The sequence below is a fragment of the Lolium perenne genome, chromosome 4 (genome assembly GCF_019359855.2).
Source record: "Lolium perenne isolate Kyuss_39 chromosome 4, Kyuss_2.0, whole genome shotgun sequence".
Classification (NCBI taxonomy): Eukaryota; Viridiplantae; Streptophyta; class Magnoliopsida; order Poales; family Poaceae; genus Lolium; species Lolium perenne.
The window spans coordinates 177,617,820-177,643,908 of NC_067247.2; the positions used below are offsets into that span (position 1 = coordinate 177,617,820).

General features: G+C 49.3%; 1 protein-coding gene across 1 annotated transcript; it reads left to right on the top strand.

Annotated features, from left to right (window-relative positions):
• The first annotated feature begins 243 nt into the window (after positions 1–243).
• Positions 244–24,817, top strand: LOC127294589 (uncharacterized). The gene is made up of 10 exons (XM_051324442.1): positions 244–479; positions 3,252–3,426; positions 3,559–3,817; positions 3,916–4,144; positions 4,221–4,371; positions 4,505–4,690; positions 13,449–13,500; positions 13,730–13,786; positions 23,063–23,939; positions 24,060–24,817. The coding sequence occupies exons 2-10, from the start codon at positions 3,298–3,300 to the stop codon at positions 24,625–24,627; spliced, it is 2,508 nt and encodes an 835-aa protein (XP_051180402.1). The 5' UTR covers positions 244–479; positions 3,252–3,297; the 3' UTR covers positions 24,628–24,817.
• The last annotated feature ends 1,272 nt before the right edge of the window (positions 24,818–26,089 follow it).

Here is a 26,089-nt window from a genome sequence, read left to right on the forward strand (position 1 = left end):
AACCGAATTCTACCAAATTTAATTCGGTTAGTATAAATGGAAACCGAAAAAATAGCGGTTAATAGAAAAAACTGAGATTTCGGTTAATTCGGTTTCGGCTTCGATTCGATTTTCGGTTTCACGGTTTTTATGCCCACCTACTTCGTAGAAGCAACGTCGACAGCTTAACCAGCTGTTTGATTGATTGTCGCCGTATTAAATTAACTGCACCGGGCGCGCGGCAGCCCGGTCAGTAATCTCAAATAACTATACTAGTACTCCAACGAGTATTGTACTAAATTAACTGCTTGCTTCGAGCTGCGAGCGGCTGGACGGGATCTGGCAGGATATATACGATCCTTCCCGTCAACGAGCAAGCCGGCCGCTGCATCTAGCTCGCTCTCTCCTCCTAATCCCGTTGTGTGAGTTCCTACCTAGCTGTTTCTTCCACCTTCCCCACTTCAGCAGGGTCTTCGAGCGATCTCAAGGTTACCCACAAGGTATATGCAAACTTTGGCTTCTACCTAGCTAATTAAGCATCTTGTTTTGCCGCAATTTGTGTTCAGCCCGTTACATGAGAAGCTGGCCGCAGCTTCTTCCATATTTTCCTTTGTTTTCTTTCTTTCGTAAATTTCATCCTACTTTACCACGAGGAACGGAGATGGGCGAAGGGCGGCGATGTGGAAGGAAGGGCGACGGCAAGGGATCAAGTCCGCCCCCGAGGAACGGAGATGGGCGTCGACCACGAGCGCTTTTCATCGCCGCCGGGGATCGGAGATGGGTGACAGGCGTCCTTTATTTGGGGGATAGCGGAAGGTTGGCCCGGCCCTCGTTTCCCACCCCGCGACGCTGGTATCCAGGGGGATAGCGGAAGGTTGGCCCGGAGCTTGTCGTGCAGCCTGCGCGCCGCCCCTGCTCCTCCTGCCTAGACGCGAGGCCGCTCTCCTCCTATCTCACCTGGTCGGCGCCGGAGATACCCCGCCTTGCTCCATCTCGGGCTCAGTAGAGAGAAAATAGTAGGAGGAGAGATGCGGGATTAGGGCTCCGAGAGTCGCGGGCAGCGGCCGCCATGCGCGCGGGAGATGTTGTGGAGATGTTGTGCCCGGAGCTGCGTGCTCGTCGGCCTCTCCGCGCGGCGCTACTACTCCAGCCAGAGAGAGAATGAGTGGTGGAGAGCTATCGCGTGGGACGGTGGAAGGGACATGAATAATCACTTTTCTCTACTCCGCGTCGGATAGAAACGTGTCTAACGGATGAATGGATGACGTTAGACACGTGTTGAGCAGTTAGGGGTGCTCACGTACCCCCTGATCACCGGGCTTTATTCGACACCTAGATTAAAGTCGAACACCTAGATTAAAGTCGAACTTACATAGTAAAGGACTACAAAGAAGCACACAAATAGCACAAGTCTGATATATAGCAAGTGTGGGCATCCGCTCGGCGCCTCAAAGACTCACCGCTCACATCGTAGTCCTCGCATACAACTCTTGACATCACCCACCGCTAATGAAATAACCAGCACATGTTAGAGCGTCTCCACCGGCGCCCTCTAAATAGTCGCCGGCAGAGGCGTCGGCACTTTCATATGGGAGCGTCGGCACTGCATTCTCTATTTGGGATGTTGTTATCACATCGGCGCCTCCAACCCGGCGGCCCCGATAGATGGTTTGAATTAAAATCTCAAATAAAAGCATAGAAATTCGAATAAAGAGAAGAAACATTCCACAAACTAATACATAATTAGGAACATGGTTTATAGTAAGACATAATTTGGAACGAGGCTTTCACAAACTAATACATAGTTTGAACCATGGTTGACATAAATTAAAACATTGAAAAATGAGAAAACCTAGCTAGTGTTGGCATCGTAGGGTTCGTGTGTTGGCTGCCAAGAAAAAAACACTCCCAGGCACCCAAAATGGAAAATCCAGCTGGTGATGATAGCCCTGTTGGTCCTTTCGAGGAAGAACATACAAAAACATGTGTGTCTATTTTCACTGCGAAGAAACAACACTCAGTCGTCGTCCTCCTCGGCGTTGTCGCCGTGGTAGTGCCGACGGCAGCGCGTCTCGTCGAACACCTTGACGCTCATGTTGGCCTCGCCAAGGTAGGAGAACATAGGAGAATGTGAGCACGAAGCCGGCTTCGAGGTGGTGGTAGTGCGCGAACTTCTCCCAGCCGGTGTGGAGGTACATCTTGCCGCACGCGTCGAAGATCACGTCCACAATCCACCGGCAGCAGCCGCAGGCAGCCTCCCGCAGATGCAGCGAGGCCGCCTCGTTGCCGGCGACGAAGTCGGCGAACTTGTCCGGCAGCCTCTGGATGTCGAGTGGGTCGCCCTTGAGGACGACGAAGAACTCGAACAGCACGACACGCTCCTCCTCATGCGGGTCCGACGACGAAGACGACGGCATCGCAGGCGACGGCGAGCGTGCAGCTCCACCGTGACCACGACCACGACCACGGCCGCGACCTCAGCCTCTACCAGACATGACGTCGTCTCTTCAGATGGTGGCGGCATTTTTATGTGTGGCATGTATCTCATATTTTATTGACCAAATTAATAGTTAAATTTTTTTCTCGAAACACATAGTGAGCTTATAAACCGGTATGGAGGAAGTATGAAATTTAAGGCCTTCAACAAAGGAATTAGTTTAACTGAGAACTAAATTAAACTAATTCATTGGCGAGTGGGAATTAGACCTTTAGCAAAGAAAAAATGGCTTGTCTAATTCCCACTTGTCTGTGAATTTGTTTAATTTAGTTGTCAGTCAAACAATATCATCCATCGATTTGTATTAGGTGAATATATTTTGTATGGGGCGAATATTTTTTCTGAGCTGCAACTCACTTATATCTCAGTTACAACCCGTTAGCAATTGTGAAAATCTCAGTTACAGTACACTTGTAACTGGAAAAACTTTAATTTCAACCCACATTTTTTAATATACGTAGTTGTAATATATTTGTAATTAGAAAAATCTTGATTGCAACCCCCTTGCAACTCACCCCACTAGCACAAATTACAATACGAATCCAACGGCTGAGAACCTGACTGAGCTCTAACTTAATTCCTAGTCGACTAAAAATTATCAAAACCAACCAAAGACACCACTCGGTTAAGTGTTTAAGTAAATGTTGGAATGGATGGACGACTATTTTCAAAATATTGTGAGATTAAAGTGTTTTCAAGATATATACACATTTTTTATTGCACTCATATGTGCTGTCTTAACTAAGTGAAACGATTTTCGTCTTATACTTTATAGTTGGGACGTCGAAGCTAGTCAATCTTAGAAGAAAATATAGGATACCATGGAGAACAAGTTAGAGAATACAACTGAGACGACAAAGGAGTTTACATATCAATTTTTGGAACGCATCACAGATGATTTCTCAAAGGAGCGCATAGTTGGTCGTGGTGGGTTTGGAATAGTTTATAAGGTAATATTTGTCAGTTTGTATATGTTTAATTTATATATTTTTCAAATAACACACATGCTACCATGCACTAGCAAGAAGCTAGAATCCATGCGCGCGCCATATGATATTCCTATAAGTAGGAATCTTTTACAGGGAGTGCTCGACAATGGGGAACATGTTGCTGTTAAGAAACTTATCTACCAACCCGGACTTGGCGACGATCAATTTAAGAATGAGCTTGTGAACCTTATCGGAGTACAACATCAAAATATAGTACAGTTAATTGGTTACTGCTACGAAACACGTAAGAAACTTTTTCCATACAATGGAAATTTTGTTTTTGCTGAATGTGTCGAAAGAGCTCTGTGCTTAGAATACTTACAGGGTGGAAGCCTGGATGATCATCTTTCTGGTATGGTGACGCTAAACCTAAACTACTTTTACATGTTAAGAGAAACAGATGCTAAAGTTTGCGGTTGTTAATGTACAATTTCTGTTTGTTGCACACAGATGAACCTTGCAGTCTTGAATGGTCCATAACTTACGGAATAGTTAAAGGTATCTGTGAAGGTTTAAAGCACCTCCATACGGGCTCCACAAATCCTATTTACCATCTTGATTTAAAACCAGCAAACATATTACTGGATGAGGATATGATACCCAAGATTGGAGATTTTGGTTTGTCGAGACTTCTTGTTTCAACACAAACCTGTGTCACGCAAACATTTATAGGAACACGGTAAGTTGATACCTCATGAGAGTAATAAATATATTTTATCGACTTTAAATTTAATTGTCTTTATGCTATCATGCAGTGGATACATGCCACCGGAGTACATTGATAAGCAAGAAATAACACCAAAGTTTGATGTATTCAGTTTAGGTGTTATAATCCTACAAATAATGGCAGGGCGGAGTGGCCACTCTGAGTCTGCACATATTCCTTCTGGAGAATTTATTGAGTTTGTAAGGAAAATAAATTACTTGCTATATAGTACATTTTAGGAGCTTCTTCTGCCACAAATACTGTTAGGATTTATGTCTAACCTCTGTTACATGGATGCATGCCCTCTATCCGCATTGTGTTTCGACTCTGCAGGTACATGAAAACTGGAGAAAAAGGCTGCAAGCAACGATGTCGGCAGATATATCACAAGAAGTTAAGATATGCATCGAAATAGCATTAAAATGTGTGGAGTCCGATCGATTGAAGAGGCCCACTATAAACCAGATTGTCGATGAACTGGATAAGATAGATAATGCCAAAAGTTCATCTACCGGGCAGGTATCTCTATATTTCTCACATTACTTCTTCCTGTGTGGCTCCCTTTTCACATGTAGATTGACATTTTTTTCGAAGAGTTACTAGATAGGAAAACTACCCCAAATTATGCTTTTGAAGATGCATAATTAACATTTTATTACAAAGTTATTGCATTTAGCCATGGAAAAATTGTGGTTGTGGGTACTCCCTCCATCCCAAAAATATGTTACAAATAATTTTTAGTCAAAGTCAACTTTTTAAGTTTGATCGACTAAATGGAAAAAAAAGTATCAATATCTATTGTGAAATATATAGAACATGAATATATTTCGCCATGATTCTAATAATACTAATTACAAATTATAAAAGTTCATATATTTTGTTATTTAATTGGTCAAACTTTAATTTTTTGACTTTAGTTATGTATTATATGCAAAATATTTTAGAAAGGAATGAGTCCAAGGTGTTCCTTGATACCGTGTATAACCGCTCACTAGATATTCTTGTGTTACCGAATGGTGTATAAATTGTAGATGGTGAAAGGTTTATTAATGAGTTTTAGGGCTGCCTAATAAGCACTTAGCATCAATTTTCCTTCCTCAATTAGGTCAAGCTAACTTCTTGGAAGTACAACTTTCCTATGATTTAAGATGATACACGATCACCCAAACATCACTCTCTAGCTTTCGCTCAACCGAGAACTAGTTGTCGTGGTTTTGATCGCGACAAATGCCATGGGTAGCTTGAGTAAAGGGGAAAATGAGGTCTCTCCGGACGACGATAATATCCGGAGGCAGGATTGGTACACACACTCGGTGATGTACCCAGATTCAGGGCCCTCGCGATGGAGGTAAAACACTAATTCTGCATGTCTGATGTGCATGAGCATATATCAGTGTTACAAAGGTGCTCCTGAAGCTGTATGTTCTGAGAAGGAAGAAGCTACTATGAGCTGAGAGGGGGAACTCGTGAGAGATATGAGAGGGGCTCGTGTGTGAGCGTGTGAGAATGATCCTAAGGGCATCTCTAACGAGGCGACGTAAACAGATGCGGAGCGACCGTTTGCGACCAAGCGATCGAAAAATGCGTCTATACCCCACCCAACGGCCCGACGCATAGCGACCGGGTTGTCCGTGGAGACGCAAACGCGGTCCAAATATGCGTCGAGTTTGCGTCTCGTCAGACGCTAAGAGATCACGCAAGTGACCGCCGTTCCTCACGTAGGGCCCGCACGCCAGTGGCTCAGACGCCGCTCACATTCCTGCTAGAGGACACTCGCAACCCAAAAAAATCAAAGTTGAGCGGCGCCAACACTCCAGCCCCTTGCGATGGACGCCCTTCTCGCCGCACCGCCATGGATTCTGATAAAACCCTCACAGCCACCGCCCCAGACACCTCCATAGCCACCGCACCAAAGAGGCCAGTGAGGTCCAAAGGATGGACGTCGAGACGAAAAGGGAAGACGCCGAGGCCAAAAGGCTTGACGCTTAGGCCAGAAGGATGGACACCAAGGCCAAGATCCAGGTAGAGGACACAAGGATCATGTTGGCCAACTTGACCACCATGGACGACGACACCAAGGCCTGGTTCCAGAAGAAGCGCGCTGAAATCCGCGCGCGAGACGTTGTCGTGCCCATGTCAAGCACCATGGCCTCATTGTGGACTGTATTTGTTGATCATGGCCATGTTATGCTCCTTTTGGACTATATTTTGTGCCGTACCATGTGCACAAAATACGTCGTCCCGCTGGAGATACCACTCGGCGCAAACGGACCTCTGCCGATTTTCGTATCCGAAAGCCAATGCAAACAAACACGCGCGGCCAATTTAGACATCTAAAATGTGTCGCCCCAGATGGCCTAAGGGCATCTTCAGCGGCGCGACACATTTTAGCGTCCGCGCGCGTCCGTTTGCGTCGGCCTTTTTGGTCGAAATCGACCTCGCGTCCATTTGCATTGGGGGTGGCTCCAGCGGCACGACACATTTTTTGGCCGAATCATTTTTTTTAAACATGAAACATAATTTACATAGTTAAAACATGAAGAAAAAAAACCATAACACCTACTGCTGCTCCTCGTCGCGTCGCTGTCGAGCACGATGAACTTCGGTATCACCCACGGCCAGTAGCCAGCGGGGGAGGGTATGCCGGGCGCACCGCCGGTGCTGGAGGTGGAGGAGGCTGCGGCTGTGGCGGCGGTGGAGGCGCCCAGGGCTGCGGCTGTGGCGGCGGTTGAGGCACCCACGGATAAGGCTGTGGCGGCTGTGGCGGTGGTTGAGGCGCCCACGGATAAGGCTGTGGCGGCTGTGGCGACGGTGGAGGAGGCGCCCAGGGATAAGGCTGCGGCGGCGGTGGAGGAGGCGCCGCCGAGTCCAGTAGCGCCTGTCGAAGGGCTTCATCCGCCGACAGGTCCGGCAGCATGACGCCGGTGGCGTAGCGGGGCAGCGGCGGCTGCACAGCCGCGTCGTTCTCGGAGACGAGGACGCCGAGCTTCGCCATCTCGTCGTCCGTCATGTTCTCCGGGAACTCGAAATTGCGGCCCTCCGCCATGGCCTACTGCCATTCGTGGAAGACGGCCGCGACGTAGTCGTCGCTGCCGTCCTTCACCTCCTCGCTATGGTACGCGAGCGCCTCGATGTAGTCGTCCTCATCGTCGTAGGCGACGTAGGCGTCGTCGTCGTCGTCGCGGGCGTTGTCGTCGTTGTACTGCGTCTACTGACGACGCGTCGGCGCCTCCTGTCTTCGTGGACGCCGGCGGACGCTTCGCGGAAGCGCTGACCGCCGAAGCGGTGCCCTCGATGCAGACTCGCTGCCAGGCGGGCACGTGCGAGGACCGAGTGAACACTTTGCGCGTCCGCGCAGCGTCCGCATAGACGCAAACCTAGCGCATATTTGGGCCAGGTTTGTGTCTCCACGGATGGTCCGATCACTTTACGTCGCGCCGCTGAAGAGGGTGCCAGATGCATTTTCGGTCAAAGTGAATGCAAACAATGCGTCGCGCCGCTAGAGGTGCCCTAAGAGCTCTCCTGGCGTGCCTTATATGGGTTGGCCACCCAAAGCCATACGGGAATGACCACTCAGATGTCATCAAACTATACGCTACAGTGCCACTGTAGCAAGAGGTACGTACAACATGGTTATAATTACCTACTCTCGGTCCTATCGATGGCAGGATGGCAGGGTGCACGATGCCCGTTAGCGTGTTGCGGGGCCTTCGCTCTTGTACTTGATCCTAGAGCATCTCTAGTCGCGTTTTTTAAAATGGCTTCTAAACGGTATTGGATTGAAAGTTTAGTGCATATGTTAGCATGGTGTCGTGATTTGGGCGCGTGTCTTCCCAGTCGCACCCTCATTTAGAGGCCCAAAATAATAAAGATGCACGAAAATAAAGGTTTTCATTTAAATTTGATTATATTTTAAATGTTTGAATGAAACCGTTTAGGATCATCTAAGCCCTACCATACTGGCTGCCCGATGGTGCATTTGACGGCCTCGCCCCGTCGTCGCCTCTCCTCCGCCGCTGCTTGTTCGTCACGCGCTGCCTTTCCCTCCGGAGCGTGACGAGAACACGTCGTTTCGCTGCATCGTCGCCTCTCCTCCGCCGCTGTTCGTTCGTCGCGCCCTGCCTTTCCCTCCGGAGCGTGACGAGAACACGTCGTTTCGCCGCATCGCCGCCTCCCCTCCGCCGCTGCTACGTTACCTGATGGAGGGTGGGGTCGACGGCGCGGCGCAACCAAACAACGTTGTCCTCCTCGCGGGCACGGGAGTCATCCTGTAGCTTCTTCTGCGACTCAAAGGACTCGACGATCGCCCGCTGCTGTGCCACCTGCTCCTCCGGGTTTGGCCCATCGTCGGACCAGTCGATGTCGCCGTCCTCCTCGTCCTTGTCTTCCACTTCCGTCTCCCAGGCCGCCAATTCCACAGCCACTGCCTCCTCCCGCTGTTGCTACTCCAGCTCCTCCCGCTCCTGCCGATGCTGGAGTTCCTGCAGCCGCAGCCGCTCCTTCAGCTCCTCCACACGCCGCTGCTCGTGCAGCTTATCCCGAGACCGCCGCTGCAGCTCCTCCGCACGGCGTGGCTCGCCCAGCTCCTCCTTCTATGCTTGGAGGTGGAGGCGCGTCTCTTCTACCGCAGCGGCGTCAAACGCCTCATGGTGGCCACTTGCGCCGCCGCCTCCCACTCCTCGTTGTCCACCAGCTCTAGGTCAACGTCGAACTCCACTGGTGGTGGTGGTGGAGATGGATGTGGAGGTGGAGGCAACTGGCCGCCGCCAGCGCGGCTCATCATTGCGAAGGTGGTATGCAGACGATGAAGCATGTTTTGCGGTGGAGAAAGGGATGCCGACGATTGTGGTGACGTCCATTGAATGGAGGTGGCCTTTTATAGGCGGCGGCGACGTGAGAAGACGTGGGAAGAAAGCGCGGGAAGAGGTGACAAGCCGCAGGAACAAGCGGTGGCGTGCGAACGGCGGCAAAGCGTGGAGGAGGCGCAACGACGCGTCAGGGAGGCGCATCACCGACAGGACGTCTCGTCGGCCCCTCCGTCGCCATTAAGCCAAAGCTGCAGCGCATCGTTCGTGTCTCAATGACGCGTTGGGCCCGCCACCCCACCTCGTTTTTCGCTCTATCCGGCGCACCCAAAGCGTCCCCTATGGAGTGGGGATGGCCTCGGGGCACCGGACACCGTATTGGGCCGCGCTGGGCGAAAAGGCCCTTTAGAACACGGGACTCGGGCTAGTTAAATATCCGGCGCGCCCCAAAAAGGTTTAGGGACCACTTTGAGGGACGCAACTAGACATGCTCTTATCTTTGCATGGAGTAGTGGGAGCCGACCATCAGGGCATCTCCAGCGGCGCGACGCATTTTAATGTCCGCGAACGCCCGTTTGCGTCGCGCTGCGGACGCTAAAATGACCGTTTTTGTCCGCGCGTCCGTTTGCGTCTGGGGTCTGCTCCAGCGGGGCGACACATTTCTTTTCTTTTTTTCCCTTTTCTCAATTAAACATAGTTTCAAAATATTACATTACATTTTGAAACATGATTTTACACAAACTAACACATAGTTAGGAACATGGTTTACACAAACTAACACATAGTTTGAACCATGGTCGACACAAATATAAAAAATTTAAAAATAGAAGCCAGTTGTGTTGATTTCTGTATGTTCGCTGCCAAGAAAGAACATTTGAGGGCACACCCAATCACCCAAACTAGAAAATCCAGCGGGAGGAGATGGTGCCCTTGTTGGTTCTACCGATGAGGCGAACAGACAGAAACCTCGACTATCGGCCGTCCGGCCCGTAGCCGCATTCGCCGCAAAGAAAGAACACTCGACGTTCCAACTATCGGTGTCGGAGCGGAGTCGTCGGTGTGGTAGTGCTGCGGCGGCAGTGTGTCGTCGAACACCTTGACGATCATCTCGCCGTCCCCTCGTAGAGGAAGGTGAGCGGCGCCGGCTCGAGCGCGAGGTCGCGGGCGAACTTGTCCCACCCCGTGTGCGGGTACATGTTGCCTGCCCGTCGAACAGGACCTCCACGGTCCGGCGGCGAAGTTGCGGTGGCCTCCCGTAGCCGCAAGTGCGCGCTCGGCTCGACGCCGTCGACGAACTCGGCGAACTTGTCCGTGAGCCGCTTGTTGGTGAGTTAGTCGTCGTCGATGCGGAGGAGTAACTCGGCGCCGCTCCTCCTGCGAGGACGAGGAGGGCGCGGCGACGACGAGCGTGGGGCCGTAGCTGCTCCACCACGGCGGCCCCTGCCCCTGCCACGGGGGCGCCCAGGGCCGCGGCCTCGACCGCCTCGCCGGCCACCAGGCCCGGCCATGGACTTCCTCGCGGGCTTGGCTGCGTCGCAGGAACACCTAGGCGGCGCTACGGTCGAGCTTTGTGGCGGTTAGGATTTCTTTGGAGGAGTGGATGAGGAAGAAGAACGCGCGCCCCCTTTATATAGGCCGGCGGCATGCGGTGGCCGCGGGACGCGTGGCGTCGCTATTAACCTGGTTGGCGGAGGTGGGCGGCCGCTCGGCAGCCGAGGCATCGTCGCCATTAACGTGGCGCAGAGTGCCGAAGCGACACAGCTTTGCAGTCGCTAGCGCGTTTGAGAAGACGCATCGACGCATGGTCACTGCCAGCGGGCCAGCCGAAACGTCCGCCAGACACGAGCGGACGTCCGCAGAGACGCATCCGAGGCGCATATTTTGCGTCTCCGCGGACGGCCCGATCACTTTGCGTCGCCCTGCTGGAACAGGCCTCAGACGCATTTCCGATCACGGCGGACGAAAACGGTCGCTCAGCGTCCGTTTGCGTCGTGTCGCTGGAGATGCACTCACCCATACATGGGCAAGGAGCTTCTTACCTTGGTGATTCTTGGTGGAGCCGGCCAGGCACGTGGTCGTGCTGTCAGCAGGGGACATCAGCTGACAGAGGCTGACTCGACACGGAGCTCACCCAGCCGACCGGAGCAGCGATCCTGGCCACCTGGGATTGAGGAACGTGTGGAGGGCGGCCGAACGAGCGAGCGATCCATCCAGATGACAATTCTTATTTGACGTCGTTGTGTCCGCTAGCGCTTCGATGCGCATCCCGCGGAGGCGTCCAGCTGGTTCTGTCAGTTTAATGGACAACTGGGAAAATGTTAGACAATCTAGATCGTTTAATGAGACAATCTAGATTGTTTAATGGACTAGTTAATAAATATTAGAAGAAAAAAGGCTACTACTGTACGAAATTACAAATCTCAAAATCATGTACTACAATACATGCTATAAAAGGTTTAAACAGCCGCTGACAGTAGTATACTAGAGCAGCAGGGAGGTGGGAAAGGCGCGTGGTCTTGCTCGTCCTCCACCCAATGCGCCAGCTCTATCTTCATGACCACCGTCAGCGGCGTATTCATCCCTACCGTGATGCGACCACTGCCGCCGCCGCTTCACATGCCGGGTCTGTCTTCGCGTCCGACCACGACAGTGAAACTCATCGAGCGTGTGGTTGCAGCTCGTCAACCTGCAGGGAGGAGACGACCTAGGCGGCTGCCACGGCCCGCGGGTGAGGTCTGAGGATATGCGGGTGCTGGGTAGGAGCGGCACTTGCGTGGCATCAGCAACGATTGGCATCCCACTCGGCGTGAGTGGGAAGGGAGGAGCCTAGGTGTGGCACCGCGAGGCGTGGGGCGGGATCCCCTTCCTATAACAGGTGGCGGGGCATCAGGAAAACAATCAATCTTCCTAGGTGTCGTGACCTGTGCGCATTAATTCTTCTTTATTAACAAAGCAATGAGGGGACACTAATTGGATTGCATGCGCAATTATTAGAAAAGAAAAAAATGATTTGACTCCAGATTGGAGTATTAGATCGGACTAAACGCTAACAAGCAGGAGGGGACGAAGTACTAACAAAGCCATCCGGCGGTTCTACATGGTTAAACATTGATTGTACGACCTTGATTTTTCAGATGTTTGACATCAAATATTTTTTATGACGTATGAATTGCAATATAATAGTAAAGATGAATGTCCAAGGCCGCTACACGAGCCTCCTTGTGTGGTAGCGTTTGTCGGAGTGTTGTTGGTTCCAGTACTCTCTTAGCATCTACACCATCCGATCCCTTTTAATTAACTCTAATTTAGCACCACTTTGTACTAAGAAATCAGAGTCAATTAAAAGGGATTGAAGGGAGTAAGACCTAGTCGCACGGGCATCACTTGCATCTCTAGAAGGGAAACACCATAGCCCTTTCCCCCTGTCTCTCAGTTGGATGTGTGTGGGACAACACTTTAGCTGGAGCCGTGCCAACAATAGTTAGGGTCTCGACCACCATTTTATTAAACCTAAATAGTCGTGATAGATAGTTATCCACATGAATTACCCGTGAGAACTATCTATCATATAATGAGGAATTCCATGTGATATTAATCTTACATCATAGACACTTATGCACGAATAAATCAAGAAATCACTCGAGATGACTCGTTCACTCAAAGTTGAACTCGGAAATAGAGAGAAGGGGGCAATCATTATAGACAACAACCCCCCTCACCAACTAGTAAATTTATGCACCAACCAATTGACCCAAAATAATAATTGAGCAAGAGGGCCATTCATTATACTCCCACATTTCCCCTCATGTATATGCTCCTTTAGATCCATGAGGTGGGCAGTGAAACAGGGATATATTTCAATTATTTATTGTGTTTAACCTTAACCTATGTAGAAACTTGTGTGCCCTAACCATTTCACACATCAGTCTAAACTGGTGGTGAAGGAGGACAATCCGAGTAGACTTTAGCACTCCCTCTCATCATGTGACTCGTCACATGATATAAAAAAAGGCAAGCAATTGTTAATAAGTTGTAAATTCCCAAACTTGAACCCGATACCTCTGGATGTATACCATATTAAGTTTCATGAACCAACCAGTAGAACCTAAAAGTCAAACTTATGCGTAAAAGTGGGCTTTGCATTTTTTGCATCTACACCCCCTCCCTCATGTTTGTCTCCCTAGATATAAAACTGAACCAAAATTGGGCCATAATATTTTAACATTAAATTCGATGGCTAGGTATTGAACTCAAGACCTCTCGACTCAGTTCACCCAAAAGTTTAAACTAAGGAAGAGAGGTCTAGTAATTATATTCTAACATTGATGTTTTTCATTGATTAAATGTACACCTCAAAAAATACGGTTGCACTATTTAGTAGTACTAATGTTTTTTGAATGCTCCTTCAGCTAATTGGGGGTATAATTTGGAAACAAGAACTATACTTACCCCTAAGATTTTGTGTCGTGTAGGTCACCGGCTCGCGAAAAAAACGGGATTTCAACAAACTATACAAAAGTTCAGGTAAGCATATGCTAGCTAATTATAGTTGCACCGAACATAAACCAAACAATTTGAGAGGGACGAGTAATATACACATGTACATATCTTCTTATGAAAGGAAATATTTTGCGTCATGTATGCAACTAGTCACTACGAATGTGTTCCTTCATTTCTTTGTTTTCTAAAACTACAATATTTGTGTCGGTTCATCAGGGTTCATTGATTCAATTGTCTGGTTTAAAATTTGCAGATTCTACTATGGGCTTCAACGATGACGAGCCAATTACTATTGCTCCTCCAAATTCAGGTCCGATAAACCAAAACCTTTATGCTCATGTTGCTGATGATTTTACTATATGCAAGTTTGCACATTGTGAGGGGTTACTTTCCTTTTCAGTAATTAGCTAGTAATCAAAGAAAAAACTAGAAAATTTAAACTACAATTATTGGGTACCGCTAGTAAAAAGCCGATCTTGGCGAAGACATGTTGGCGCTACGGAAGCGCTCTTTTTTTTTGACGGAACCTTGTCAGAGGGCAGGGAGCTCCCGCATTGCATTATAGGAAGAGGGAAAGTGGTCCAGTTAATAAGGGAAACCGGACCCAAAGACCATACATGCACGGTTAATTAAGGGAAAACCGACGAAGACCGCGCACCTCATACCCCACTACAATCAAGGCACATCATCTGATCTACGGAAGCGCTCTGTGCTGACACATTTCACACACGGAGCTAGGGTTCTCCCACATGAGCGCACGGTCGTACTTTAATGTGCAGCGCGCGGGCTACTTCCAGGTGCAACGGGAGCTTATTCCAAAATACACATCACACAATTTTAGGAGCAGCGCCGATAGTATTTTGAAGTTTTTTTTTGCGGAGCAGTATTTCGAAGTTCCCCGTGTGTTGGTGCACTTCCAAACATCGGCCCGGGCGTACTTTTAAAGGCATTGTGGTCGTACATACAAGTTCATTGAAGTACACAAGTACAAGTACACTACAAGTCTACAACTCAAAGTACAAAGTACACTTAGAAAAGACGTACACCGGAAAAAAGGCATCGTTTTGGCACGCTCCTTTTCTTGACGGGAGGAAGCCCACTGAGATAGCTCCACTTATTTCGTCGTCCAAGAGAAATAATTTTTTTTTTTTTTTTTAACACAGAGAGGGGTCTAGAAGACCCCAGAGAAACATCCATTAAATGTGGCAGGTACAGGATTTTACAGAAAGCCCCTTATACATCACTCGCCCAAAGAACCTAGAATTTGAAAAAAGGGGCTCGCACTTTACAAAAAACACCCTGCAAAGATGAACAAGAAAGCAATCAAGGCCCAGGGTGTCTCCGCCACCAACCGCCGGCGTTCTCCGAGCGTCACCGCCGAGGAACTGGAGCAAGAAGCTCGAAGGCTCCCTTCCGGCGCAGATCTTCTGCCAACGGCCGTCGTCAAGCCACCGGGGACGAAACCACTTGGTCGCCAGACTCCGTCGAGCCTCCGCCGCAGAAGAGAGAGAGGCCTCCATGATGGAGGTTGAGATTGGGCCGCCGCATCGGCCAAAGATCACAGCGTCAAACCTGGACGCTATGTGTTCCGCTCGAGGGATCCACGATCCATAGCACCCTGTAGGCAAGAGCTGCGGCAGATCCAACTGAGCAACCGCTGAACCATCGACGTCCTCACCACCACCATGGCAGCTCGAGACAGACGGCAAGCAGGGGCCATTCGAATTGGAGCAGCAACAGCAGGAGAGGCTGGCCTCCACTCCGAGATCCAAAATCGGCTCCTTCTCCTCCGGCACCTCCTCGCCACCACGGCCGGCCAGGGGGGAAGAAAACAGGAACCTTGCTGCAGATTGACTCCGTTCTCCCCCGCCACCGTGGCCGGCCAAGAGTTTACCAATCTTGCAGCGAGATCTAGGAAGAAAAGAACCAGCTGCCACCACTTTATTGTTGAAGACGGTGATGTTGCTTCTCCCACCAAGCTCCGACCAGAGGAGCATCGGCACGAGCAGCAGCATCCCTAAGAACGCCATGGATCTGGGGCAGAGATCCAACGCCCCCGTCTTCCTACGGGCAGACCGCCCAAACGCCGGCAGAGGCCGGAACACCAACAGAAAACTACAGATCTAAATCTACACTACTCCGGCGCCTAACCTAAGCCTACTCCGGCCAGCTATTCTGGCGGAGCGGCCGTCGGCGGCCCGGTCAGCGGTGGAGGCTTCTCAGGAGTACTGTAGCGAGGGGAGAGCGATACGGGGGTGTTTGTTAAGTTATACTAAGTCCCAAGAGAAATAATTGGAATGTACTACAAGCGCTTCATGATGGAACATGGGTAGGCAAAATCGACTTGGAATGTGATTTCACCTTAGAGAATTTATCTCAATTTATTGAGCTCCGGTCCCTTGTTTCCAATGTAAACGTAAATGAAGATATGGATGATGACATTGTCTGGTGACTCACCGTAAATGGATAATACTCCGCCAAGTCGATCTATGAGATGCAATTATTGGGTTCAATCTCCTCGACCATGAACAGAACGGTTTGAAAGGATTGGGCACCTCCCAAAGTCAAGTTCTTCTTGTGGCCTGCAAAATAAAATAGTATTTGGACCATGCACCGGTTGGAGAAGCGGAGATGGCCAAATTATGGGCTTTGCTTTCTTTGTAAACCATGCACAGAAACCGTGGCTCATCTTTCCGTGCATTGCCGCTTCACTGCCCACATTTTGAATCCTCCGTAAGAATTGGTTGGGTTCCCTAAGAAGCGGAGATGGCCAAATCATGGGCAATGGACGAGATTGGCATCTCGGAATGGTGGAACATCATATTGGGAGGCTCCACCTCAAACCGCAAGGCCATGGCATCCCTAACTATTCTCATCTGTTGGGAGATATGGAGCAAACGCAATGCTGAGTCTTCCACAATAAGCAAGTTTCCTTGCACATAGTCTTCGATAAGATTTAAAAAATGGCTTGTCTCTGGGTGTTAGCGGGTGCTGAGCATTTGGACGAAGTGATGTCGGAAGAGTAATTCATGTATTTTTTACGCTCTTTTAAAACACTCGTCTTAATTAATGGAATGGGGCAAAACTTTTGCACCGTTTCGAAAAAGGAGTACAACTACACTAAAATTCGAGTATACTTACAATAAAACCAAAGTACAATCGTAGTAGCTTTGAAAGTACAATTTTTTCAAACCTACCAATATGGGATGTAATTTTGAGGATCTCAGCGCAAGGAGCTCGAAAGTGAAAAAAATGGTTTGTAATTTAAACAAATTTTTTTTTTTGAAATGGAGGCAAAAGCTTTGCCCCATCTCATTAATTAAGGAGAAGTTTGAGTGACCGAGACCACCATACAAGACAACACAAACATACTCTCGCGGCATTGTACATCTCAAATGTTTTGCCCCCGCGGTAACCCAATTGCGCGCTTCCGTCCTAATTTTAGCTAGAACTATGGAAGGCAAGGTTGAGATGTGGCGAAAAACCCTAGTATTCCTCTTGTTCAAAATTTCCCATGCCAGGAGGAACTAGACACTAAATGACATGGGAGGAGTATCTATAAGTTGAGCGAAACGGGTAAAAGCCTTCAAAAATGGGGGAGGAGTATCTATTCCAACACAAAGGTGTTGTTGCATGCGGCCCTTTTGGTCATCCTCCTTTTGACATGGCGCAAGATGAAAGACAACTTTTCCCCGAAGAGTTGGAGCTTCGGGCACGGCTAAAAAGGAAGGTCATCGCCCTTGCCATTGTGGAGAGGGCTAGGAAGAAGCAATCTTCGAGGATTGCCAATTTGAAAGAAGGTGATGCAAATACTAAGTTTTTCCACTTGCGGGTTAACGCTAGAAGGAGAAAGAACCACATACACCGGTTAAAGCACAACAATGGTTGGGTCACCGGTCATGATGAAAAAGAGAAAGTTATTTTTGATCATTTCAAATCGGTTATGGGAAGAGGTGACCCTAGCTCTCATGATTTCAATTGGGCCGAGCTAAACCTCACCTCGCCAAACTTGCAAGGGCTTGGGGAACCACTCACAGAAGATGAGGTCAAGGTTCCTATTGCACAGATGCCCGGGGATAAGGCGCCGGGCCCGGATGGATTCACCGGATCCTTCTTCAAGCGGTGTTGGGAGACTATAAAAGGGGACGTCATGGCCGTGGTCCATTTATTTGGGAATCTTCATGCCGAGAACTTCCATTGGCTCAACTCCGCAAATATTGCGTTGTTGCCCAAGAAGGAGGGGGCCGAGGAAATCTCCGACTATCGGCCCATTAGCCTAATCCATGCCATCGCCAAGATTTTATCGAAGACACTCGCAAATCGGTTGGGGCCTCTCATGGATGAGCTTGTCTCAAATGCTCAAAGTGCCTTCATAAAGAAACGAAGCATTCATGATAACTTCCTATATGTCAAGAATCTTGCCACAAGATACCATAGAAGCAAGACCCCGGCACTCCTCTTCAAGCTTGACATCCGTAAAGCTTTTGACTCCGTCCGTTGGGGATACCTTGTTGACCTTCTTGAGAAAAGGGGTTTCCCGGCTCGTTTCCGGAATTGGATTATAGCGCTTCTTTCCACCGCCTCCTCGCTTGTGTTGTTTTTGTGGACAACACGAAACTTTGGCTCTGACATGATTCTAACTACAACACGGACAATTGCGCAACACTAGATCATGTACAATAAACTAACTATTTTGCACTACTAGATCACCTACAACTTTAATCCGATGTCATCTATGCACTATACGATACACCTCTAGCAACTAACAACTAACACAATTTTAATCTATAATTTTCTAATCCAACAACTAGCAACAAACAAAATCCTACACAGCTAACACTACAGATATGCATGCATTTCTAACAAAAAGAAAAGAGGCGGTTGGCACTCACGCGGTGGTGGAGAGGGTGTGATACGAAGGGTTAGCGCGAATGCAGCGGTGTGCGGTCGACGGAGAAGCTGGGTAGATCCGTGCGGCAGAGAAGCGGCGGCGTGCGTGGGGTGCACCAGTAATGGTACACTTACGGAAGGATTTACGGAATGAGCATACGGACATGGTCGTAGCATCAAACAACTGGTGCAGGCTCATGCGGTTGTTCCGAAAATTCAACACATGGCAAACACCTGCACGCCAAGTCCGGCGGTAGAACTTTTCCGTAGCCTCAACATTATTGGGGGTGAACTGAGTGGAGGAGAGTGAGACATTTGGCGGTGAATTTCTTTGTGTGGGATGCGGCAGCTCGACTTGGCGGTGGATTGCTATTTGTTGGACCGCGTGGAATCCGGAGATTGAGTGGTGGGCCACTAGCCTATGAGCTATTTGTGCCCGTGTCAGCTTAATATATATATACACATATATACATACTCTCTGGTATGATAGATATTCTCTGTATTATGAGAAACATACTCTCTATATCTATACTTCTATATCGAAAAACTGCAAACGGAGGTCGAGCTACATTAGCTTTTTTATTTTAAAAAAAATTATAATTCATAGTTTTATTAAAAAAAAACTGAAATAAATTCTGGATTTAGACAATGATAAAATCTACAAACGTGCAAAATCTCACTACGAAATACTTTGTATTGTAGACTACACAAAAATAACAAAATCTGACAGGTTTTATAATTTTGAAATGTGCACTATTCACTATTCTTAGATACACACATTTTTCATTTTTGTGTAACCTAAAGTACTAAGAATTTCATATTGAGATTTTGCATGTTTGTAGATTACATCATTAACAACATTTAAGATTTTTTTTCAGAATTTTTTAAAATTTAAAATATGATTTCCGAATTTTTGAAAATAAAGAGCTAGCGTGTAGGTGCTACTCCATATGTCCACTCTCGGTCTATATATTTTTTCCCTATATAATGTACTTCCTCCGTTCATAAATAGATGCATGAGGTTTGACTAAATTTGGATGTATCTAGATGCTATCTAGACACTAAATAGTTTCTAGATATATTTAGATAAATCTCGTAGGTTTGTTTATAGATAGAGGTAGTACCAGTTTTGAGTTGACCCTACAGCATCAATTTCAACCGTCGGTCTCCTACATCCAATGGCTGAGAACAACCGGATTCACCATGAACAGTAAATGGTAGATGTCTCCATATTATTCTAGACCCGCCTTCTCTGGAAAAGTGGTTCACGGGTGATAACCTGTGGGCCAATGTTCCAACATGAGTAGATCAGAGCAGCGAGCGTGGGAACGGGACATGGTTGAGGTGGAGCAGGCTGTAGAGCGACGTGGTCGCCGATGGCTCAGCAAGGAGCAGCGGCGGATGGATCGTGTTGTAGCAGGCGCTTGCGGGCAGCCATAACCGGCTTTGGGAGGCCGACGGGAACTTGCGGAAGAGACGGAAGAGGTCGGGAGAGAGCCTCTGCGAAGCCTGAACCCTACCGACGAGGGGGCATCATTCGGCTCCGGCGGAAGGAGTCGACGTAGCCGGCGAGGTGGCCCCTTATGCCCGGCCACTTCCTGCTTCGACGGAAGGAGGCGCGGCAGCACCGGGACCGAGTGAGCCTCTTCCGGCTCCAGTGGAAGGATGCGCGGCCGCTGACGATGGAACATCTTCCGGCTGCAGTGGAAGCACACGCAGCGGCTGGAGATGGAAGAGGATGCGATTGCCGACGAGGAAACCGCAGCGGCTGACATGGAGGGAGGACGAAGAGATGGTGCGATTTGGGTCCCCACCTAGCCGAACCAAAATATTGGCTGCCAACTTTTTGGCGCAGGTTTTCTGCGCCGGCAGTTTGCCCACGTTGCTGACGGAAATAACACACACGTACGCCCAGATCTGGTCGGGCGAGCCAAAGTTGGTAGTAGCAATCCAAACGGCAGCAAATATTGTGGGCATGACCAATATATTGGTAAGGCTAGCTTCGGAGGAAATCCAAACAGACCCTTACTTTCCCCTGCTCAATGCGTTGCTCGACGATATGAAGATGTGTTTTTAACTTTTTGAACAGATGCGATTTAGAGTGTCGCTTGGACTGGGCTATTTGGATACTTTCGGCTGGTTGGGCTAGCATGATACGGCGTTTCGGACCATAACTTCTGTCGGCTATGTGCAAACAACGTGAAAACTGATAGTAGTTGGACCAAAGTATATATATTTTTCGATAAAGGGAATATATTAATATCAAGAAGATATCAATTACACCCAGCCTCTGCAACAACGCACCACCCTAATGGCATTACGGATGCACACAGCCAAAAAACAAGAAAAGACTCGGGCCTAACAACAGCAATACATCCACCGCCAATATAACACCTGAATTACAGACTCTCCAAAAACGACGCCTCCAAGAAGGGAACAGTGCTCAAACACCGTCGTCGCCCGATCAAAGATCTTAAGTTTTCACCCTGAAGATAGTCCCCGCTCTCAAAACAATGCCTCCACCAAGGTCATTGCCAGGCACAACCAATTAAGGCCAGACCTTGGGTTTTCATCCTGAAAGGTAGGACTCTGCACTTCACCTGTGTTGTCGCCCCCACTTTCATACCGCTGTTGTGAAGCCCGGAACACCAAGCAAGTCCCTCAACAGCGCAGAGACTTGAACCTCCCTTAGCTAGTCCTCCCCTCCGGCCTTCATGAAATTCTCTTCTTCCGACTTTCATCATGGATCCATAATCACTTGATGTCAACACAGAAAAAGAGCTTCGCGCCGCTTCCTCTAGAACCAATCGGTCGGAATAAAAACATGGGTGCGCACGACCGAATACCTCTGATCCAGCAAACTCCAGGCAAAAGCACTATTACATTCGCCGGCGGAGCCTTCCGGAACTCAACACTCCGGTCAGATCACGAGTCCAGGCCTCCGGTAGGTCCTCCTCTTCACGCAAGAGAGGCTCTAGGACCGCCGCCTTTATTCAGGTCGGACCCCACGTCGGCGACCATCCTGGGCTGGCCACTCCAACCCTCCACCGGCGACACCATCGCCGGCTTCGAAGATCCTCCCTCTCACCGCCGGAACGCGGTGATAGATCAAAAGATCCACAACCACCAACCGCAGGCCGATCCTCTCCGGCGAAGAAGAGGGTCACCTCCACCGTCGAACCCAAGGCTGCTGCCCCTGGCGTCCTCGTACCGCGGGAGAAGCCCAAGATCATCGCCCCTCACCGGCGAGAGGCGGAGGGAAAGGCGTTGTCCGCCTCCACCAGCCACCACCGTCGGCATGCCGCCGATGGGAGGCGGGGAGGCTGCAGCCCGCAGCTGGATCGTCCCCGGGAGGACCGCCGCCGCCCCTCCATCCTCGTCCAACCGCCGCCGCCCCGGGAGGCGGAAGGGCCGCCACCGCGTGAGAGACTCCTTGGCCGCCGTTCCCGACGCGTCACGAGGGACGGCCCCCGCCGCCGCCACGCCCCGAGATCTTTGCCCCGGTGGCGCTGCCGGCGGCGGCGGCGGGAGGGTTGGGGTGCACTTCTGGTGTATGACAGCAAATTTAACTGAGAATCTGCCTTGATCTTCTTCTCTGTACCAAAGTATATATATGTTCTTATAACCAACCAAATTGACTAGAACAATCACGACTTTGTATGCGTCAATGTCCATTTCATCTGTAACAATTATAATTTTTTTGTTACATTAAAAAAGTTAAGTAGATATATGTCGCTGTGATTATTGCGTATTCAAGAAATGCCACAATAAATTTCATCTTCCGAAATATGCCATGTTCTTGGAAGGCTGAGAGTGGCGTTTTTCGAAGAGTCTTCGGAAACTCATTTGCATATTTTACAAGATGAAAATTGTAACGGCATTTCACAAATACATAGTAATTGCAGTCGCATATATCTAATTAGCCCTTAAAAAATTGGTCATGGTCTCTTCAACGCCGTTCCACATCTGGTCGTCGATGGAGCCTGTCGCAATAAAGTGAAAGAGGATGTTAATTCTATAGGGTATGGCGAGAGGGAGAGAGAGGATACATGGCTAGAGATTTGGTGCTGAAAGGGGACTCCATATCATTATCAACCTAAGTGTGCTCCCTGTGCGAGAGTATTGGGAGCACAACGATTGCAAGCTGAAATATGGACAGAGCCATTCAGAGAAACAAGGAAGGGGTGGGCTGGACCGACGTCATGAATCTCTAATCGTGTCCATCTCCACCAATGCCCCGCCCAGTCGCCTTCGTCTCCGGCACTTCTGCCACCCATGACCGTCTCCGGCCCTCCCAGGAACTTTACTCTTCAAGCTCCAGACTTCCGACGAGATCGCTGCCCTCCTCCTCTAGCCCGTTGCCGTTGAGTTCATCAATGTTATGCACGCCGATGCATATTAGGAAGGGAAGCTACATGAGCCACGCTTACTGAGTAAGCATCCTGTGAAGAAAAATAAACAATGCAAAATTTGTAAAAGTATGAGCTAGTGGTGATGTACTATGTAATCAAGTTCTAATTTAACGTGGCACCGTAGCGTCGCACGGATTTTACGCTAGTATATGATAGATACTCTCTGGTACCATGGATACTCTCTTCATAGAAACGATATGTGTGTGTATTTTAATTAGGAATGGCATTAGTGTATCCTAACAAAAAAAAAAGCTGACATGCACTATTTTTTGTCAATCTTCCAGTGCAGTTGGTGATGAAGAACAATAAGGAGGCGCCACTGGAGGAGAACGATCAGAAGGTGATGCTGGAGCTCACTGGCGACGACTCCAGCGTTGACCGTCCGGGCCTGGACCTTGTAGCCGTCCTGGACGTGAGTGGCAGCATGACGGGCCATAAAATCCAAGAGATGAAGACCGCCATGCAGTTTGTGGTAAGGAAGCTATGCCCTATCGACCGCCTGTCCATCGTCATCTTCAACAGTGATGCGACGAGGATGTGCCCCCTGCGGCGGGTCACGAAGGCCTCACATGGAGAGCTGCAGGAGATGGTGGACAGCCTTATGGCCCGTGGTGGCACAAACATGGAAGCCGGTCTTAAGACTGGAATGAAGGTGCTCACCGACCGCAAGGTGAGCGACGGCCGCGTCGTCGGCATCATGCTCCTGTCCGACGGCCAGCAGAACTCAAGAACCGACGCTGCTAGGGTCCCTGTTGGCAATGTGCCCGTTTACACGTTTAGTTTCGGCAAGGACGCGGACTCTTATGTGCTCAACACGGTGGCGGCCAACAGCATGGGAGGGATGTTCTCTTTTGCTCGCGACGGGGATGGCGTGACCATAGCCTTCTCCCAGTGCCTCGCCGGCCTGCTTACCGTCGCGGCTCAGGACCTCTATCTTACGGTCACGGCATCACGCGTCGGAGACGAGTCGACGACGATAAAGAAAATTACCACCGGGAGCTACCTGCAGACGCAGCACTCCGATGACCCTGGCTCGATGACCATCGCCTTCGGCCACCTCTACAACAAGGAAGTGCGCAAGGTCATCGTCTACCTCTCTCTCCCCGCAGTCGAGAGCGAGCGCAGCGCGGACATCCTCAAGGTCACATACTCATACAACAGGTACGCCGTACGCACCTTTGCATGCATGCATCTTGATTCTTGCATCATCGACCGTAACTTTTAATCGATCGGCTCCGTTAATTTGGCGCGAAAAACTTCCGATCGAATGCATCCACGCAGATCTTCCGGGAGGGAGTTTGTTGCGCCTCCTGCGACGCTGACGGTGTTGCGAACTGGCGTGGCGATTCCGGAGGTGGCGGGGCCGGTCGAGGTGCGGGCCGAAGAGTTCCGTCTGCAGGCAGCGGAACTGATCAAGGAGGCGAGAATGTTGGCGGACGCCATGAAGCTGGTGGATGCCAGGTACAAGCTAATGGATGCCCTCGACCTGGTGGCGGACCAGTCCAACCCGCTTCTCCCGGCCGAGCTGCAGGAGCTCCTCCACCTAATGGATAGCCAAGAACTCTACCATGGGCATGGACGCGCCTACGCCTTGGCGTCAGAGACTTCGCACGACCGGCAGCGTTTCGCGGCGAGGGGCGGGGACGCCGGGACTATTCGGCTCTTCGCGACGCCGCGCATGGACAAGTACCTGAAGCAGGCCAAGATGTTCGAAAGCGATCCGGCGTCGCCGGTGACGTCGGCGGACGATGACGTCAAGGAGGAGATTGCACTTACTATTAATCTTCGCCTATGCAGCCACTGCAATGAAGAGGAGATGCGGAGGTTAAGCTTGGACACGGAGAGCTAATTGTGCATCATTCACGACGTGCTAAGTTAAGCTCCTCGTGTACCTGCTACATGGTAGTGGAGCGCCAGCCTCCTCTGCTTCAGCCTGTTTCGTTCCGATCTCCCTCATCAATCGCCTGGCTTATCTGCCATTTGAGACATGAACACATTCTTATTCCAGTTCAGTTGCAATTTAATTGGGTCCTTGTTCATATTATCATGTTGCTTGAAATAGCAAAGTACCCCGCCGCATGGTGATCTGAAGAAGAAGGAACACACAACACCGGGAGCTGCTTGCCTTTCCCAGTTTCGGATGTAAAACGATTTACTTTCACCTGTTGCCTGTCAGAAGTTGAGCAAGTCTGATGAGCTGTAATGCGCTGAACAAAACTACATTGCGCTTTCTATTGGAAATGGAATGGGGCGGAGGCCTGTGTTTCTGAAAAAATAAAACAGGAATGCTCAAATATAATAATACTACTCTTCATCACAAATCAAATAAGGTCGGAGTATCTCAAGTGCAGGCGTCTAAGGAGAATGTCGAGCCTAGAGTTTGCCCCACGTCGTTTCCGATAGACGACTCACTACGGGAGAGTACAGATGTGCCGACGGCCGCCGTATGTGTTGATGGTCAAATATCGGGACCGTCGGCACAGGAGCCTCCAGAGAGCGGCGATAGGGATGGCCGTCGGTGTTAAACTGGCCGGAGGTATAGGCCGGAGGTGCCGACGGCCACCGTCGGCATAGTTCTGGCCATCGGCACAAGACCAGTCTGGCCGTCGGCACAACATTTTTTTTTCTTTTTTTTTTGCACTTCAGACCTGTGCCGACGGTTATATCGTCGGTATAGCTATTTTCTATTTCTCAACGTCAACCTTCGAAAAAGCATAACTAAATCATTCTAATTGAGAAAAATAAGTATAAGATCTATCATAGAAAAATATTAAAAATAGAATATTTCAAATACCTAAACAAACCTTCTTAGAAATGAGCTATAATATTTGAGGTTTCGTGGCTTTTCACACACGCCAAAAATGAAAAAATGGCCGTCCGTGGGTTGGATTAGAAATCCGCGTTCAGTGTCTTACTTCCCATCCTAGGGCCCACTCAAGTGGCAAATATGACCTTGTTTCGGCAAACTATGCTATGCCGAGACCGTTTTTCACCTTATTTGCCCTGAAATCACAAACATTAGCAGATAAAATGATGCGTCGTAGAACTAAAAACATTTTTCTGAAGTTTTTGGAGCGACGGATAGTTGACCACTAGTTCAAATCCGGTCAGTTTCCTAGTGGATTCAGCGGGACAACGTCAGAAGCTGCACGGGTTCACAAAAAGCTAACGCGTGCGCATGGCATGTGATAGGTGGTTCATAGGTGGTCTACTATCACCGCACGGAGGTTTCGCGTTATACTAAAATGCACCTCATGTAGCTCCTTCACAAAAAAAACCGTTTGGGCATGCTAAAAATGAAAAAATGGTCG

Coding starts and splice junctions, on each gene's coding strand:
- LOC127294589 (XM_051324442.1), top strand. CDS start 3,298: ATGGAGAACAAGTTAGAGAATACAACTGAGACGACAAAGGAGTTTACA. Junction 3,818..3,915: donor CCTGGATGATCATCTTTCTG/GTATGGTGACGC, acceptor TGTTGCACACAG/ATGAACCTTGCAGTCTTGAA. Junction 13,787..23,062: donor TATTGCTCCTCCAAATTCAG/GTCCGATAAACC, acceptor TCAATCTTCCAG/TGCAGTTGGTGATGAAGAAC.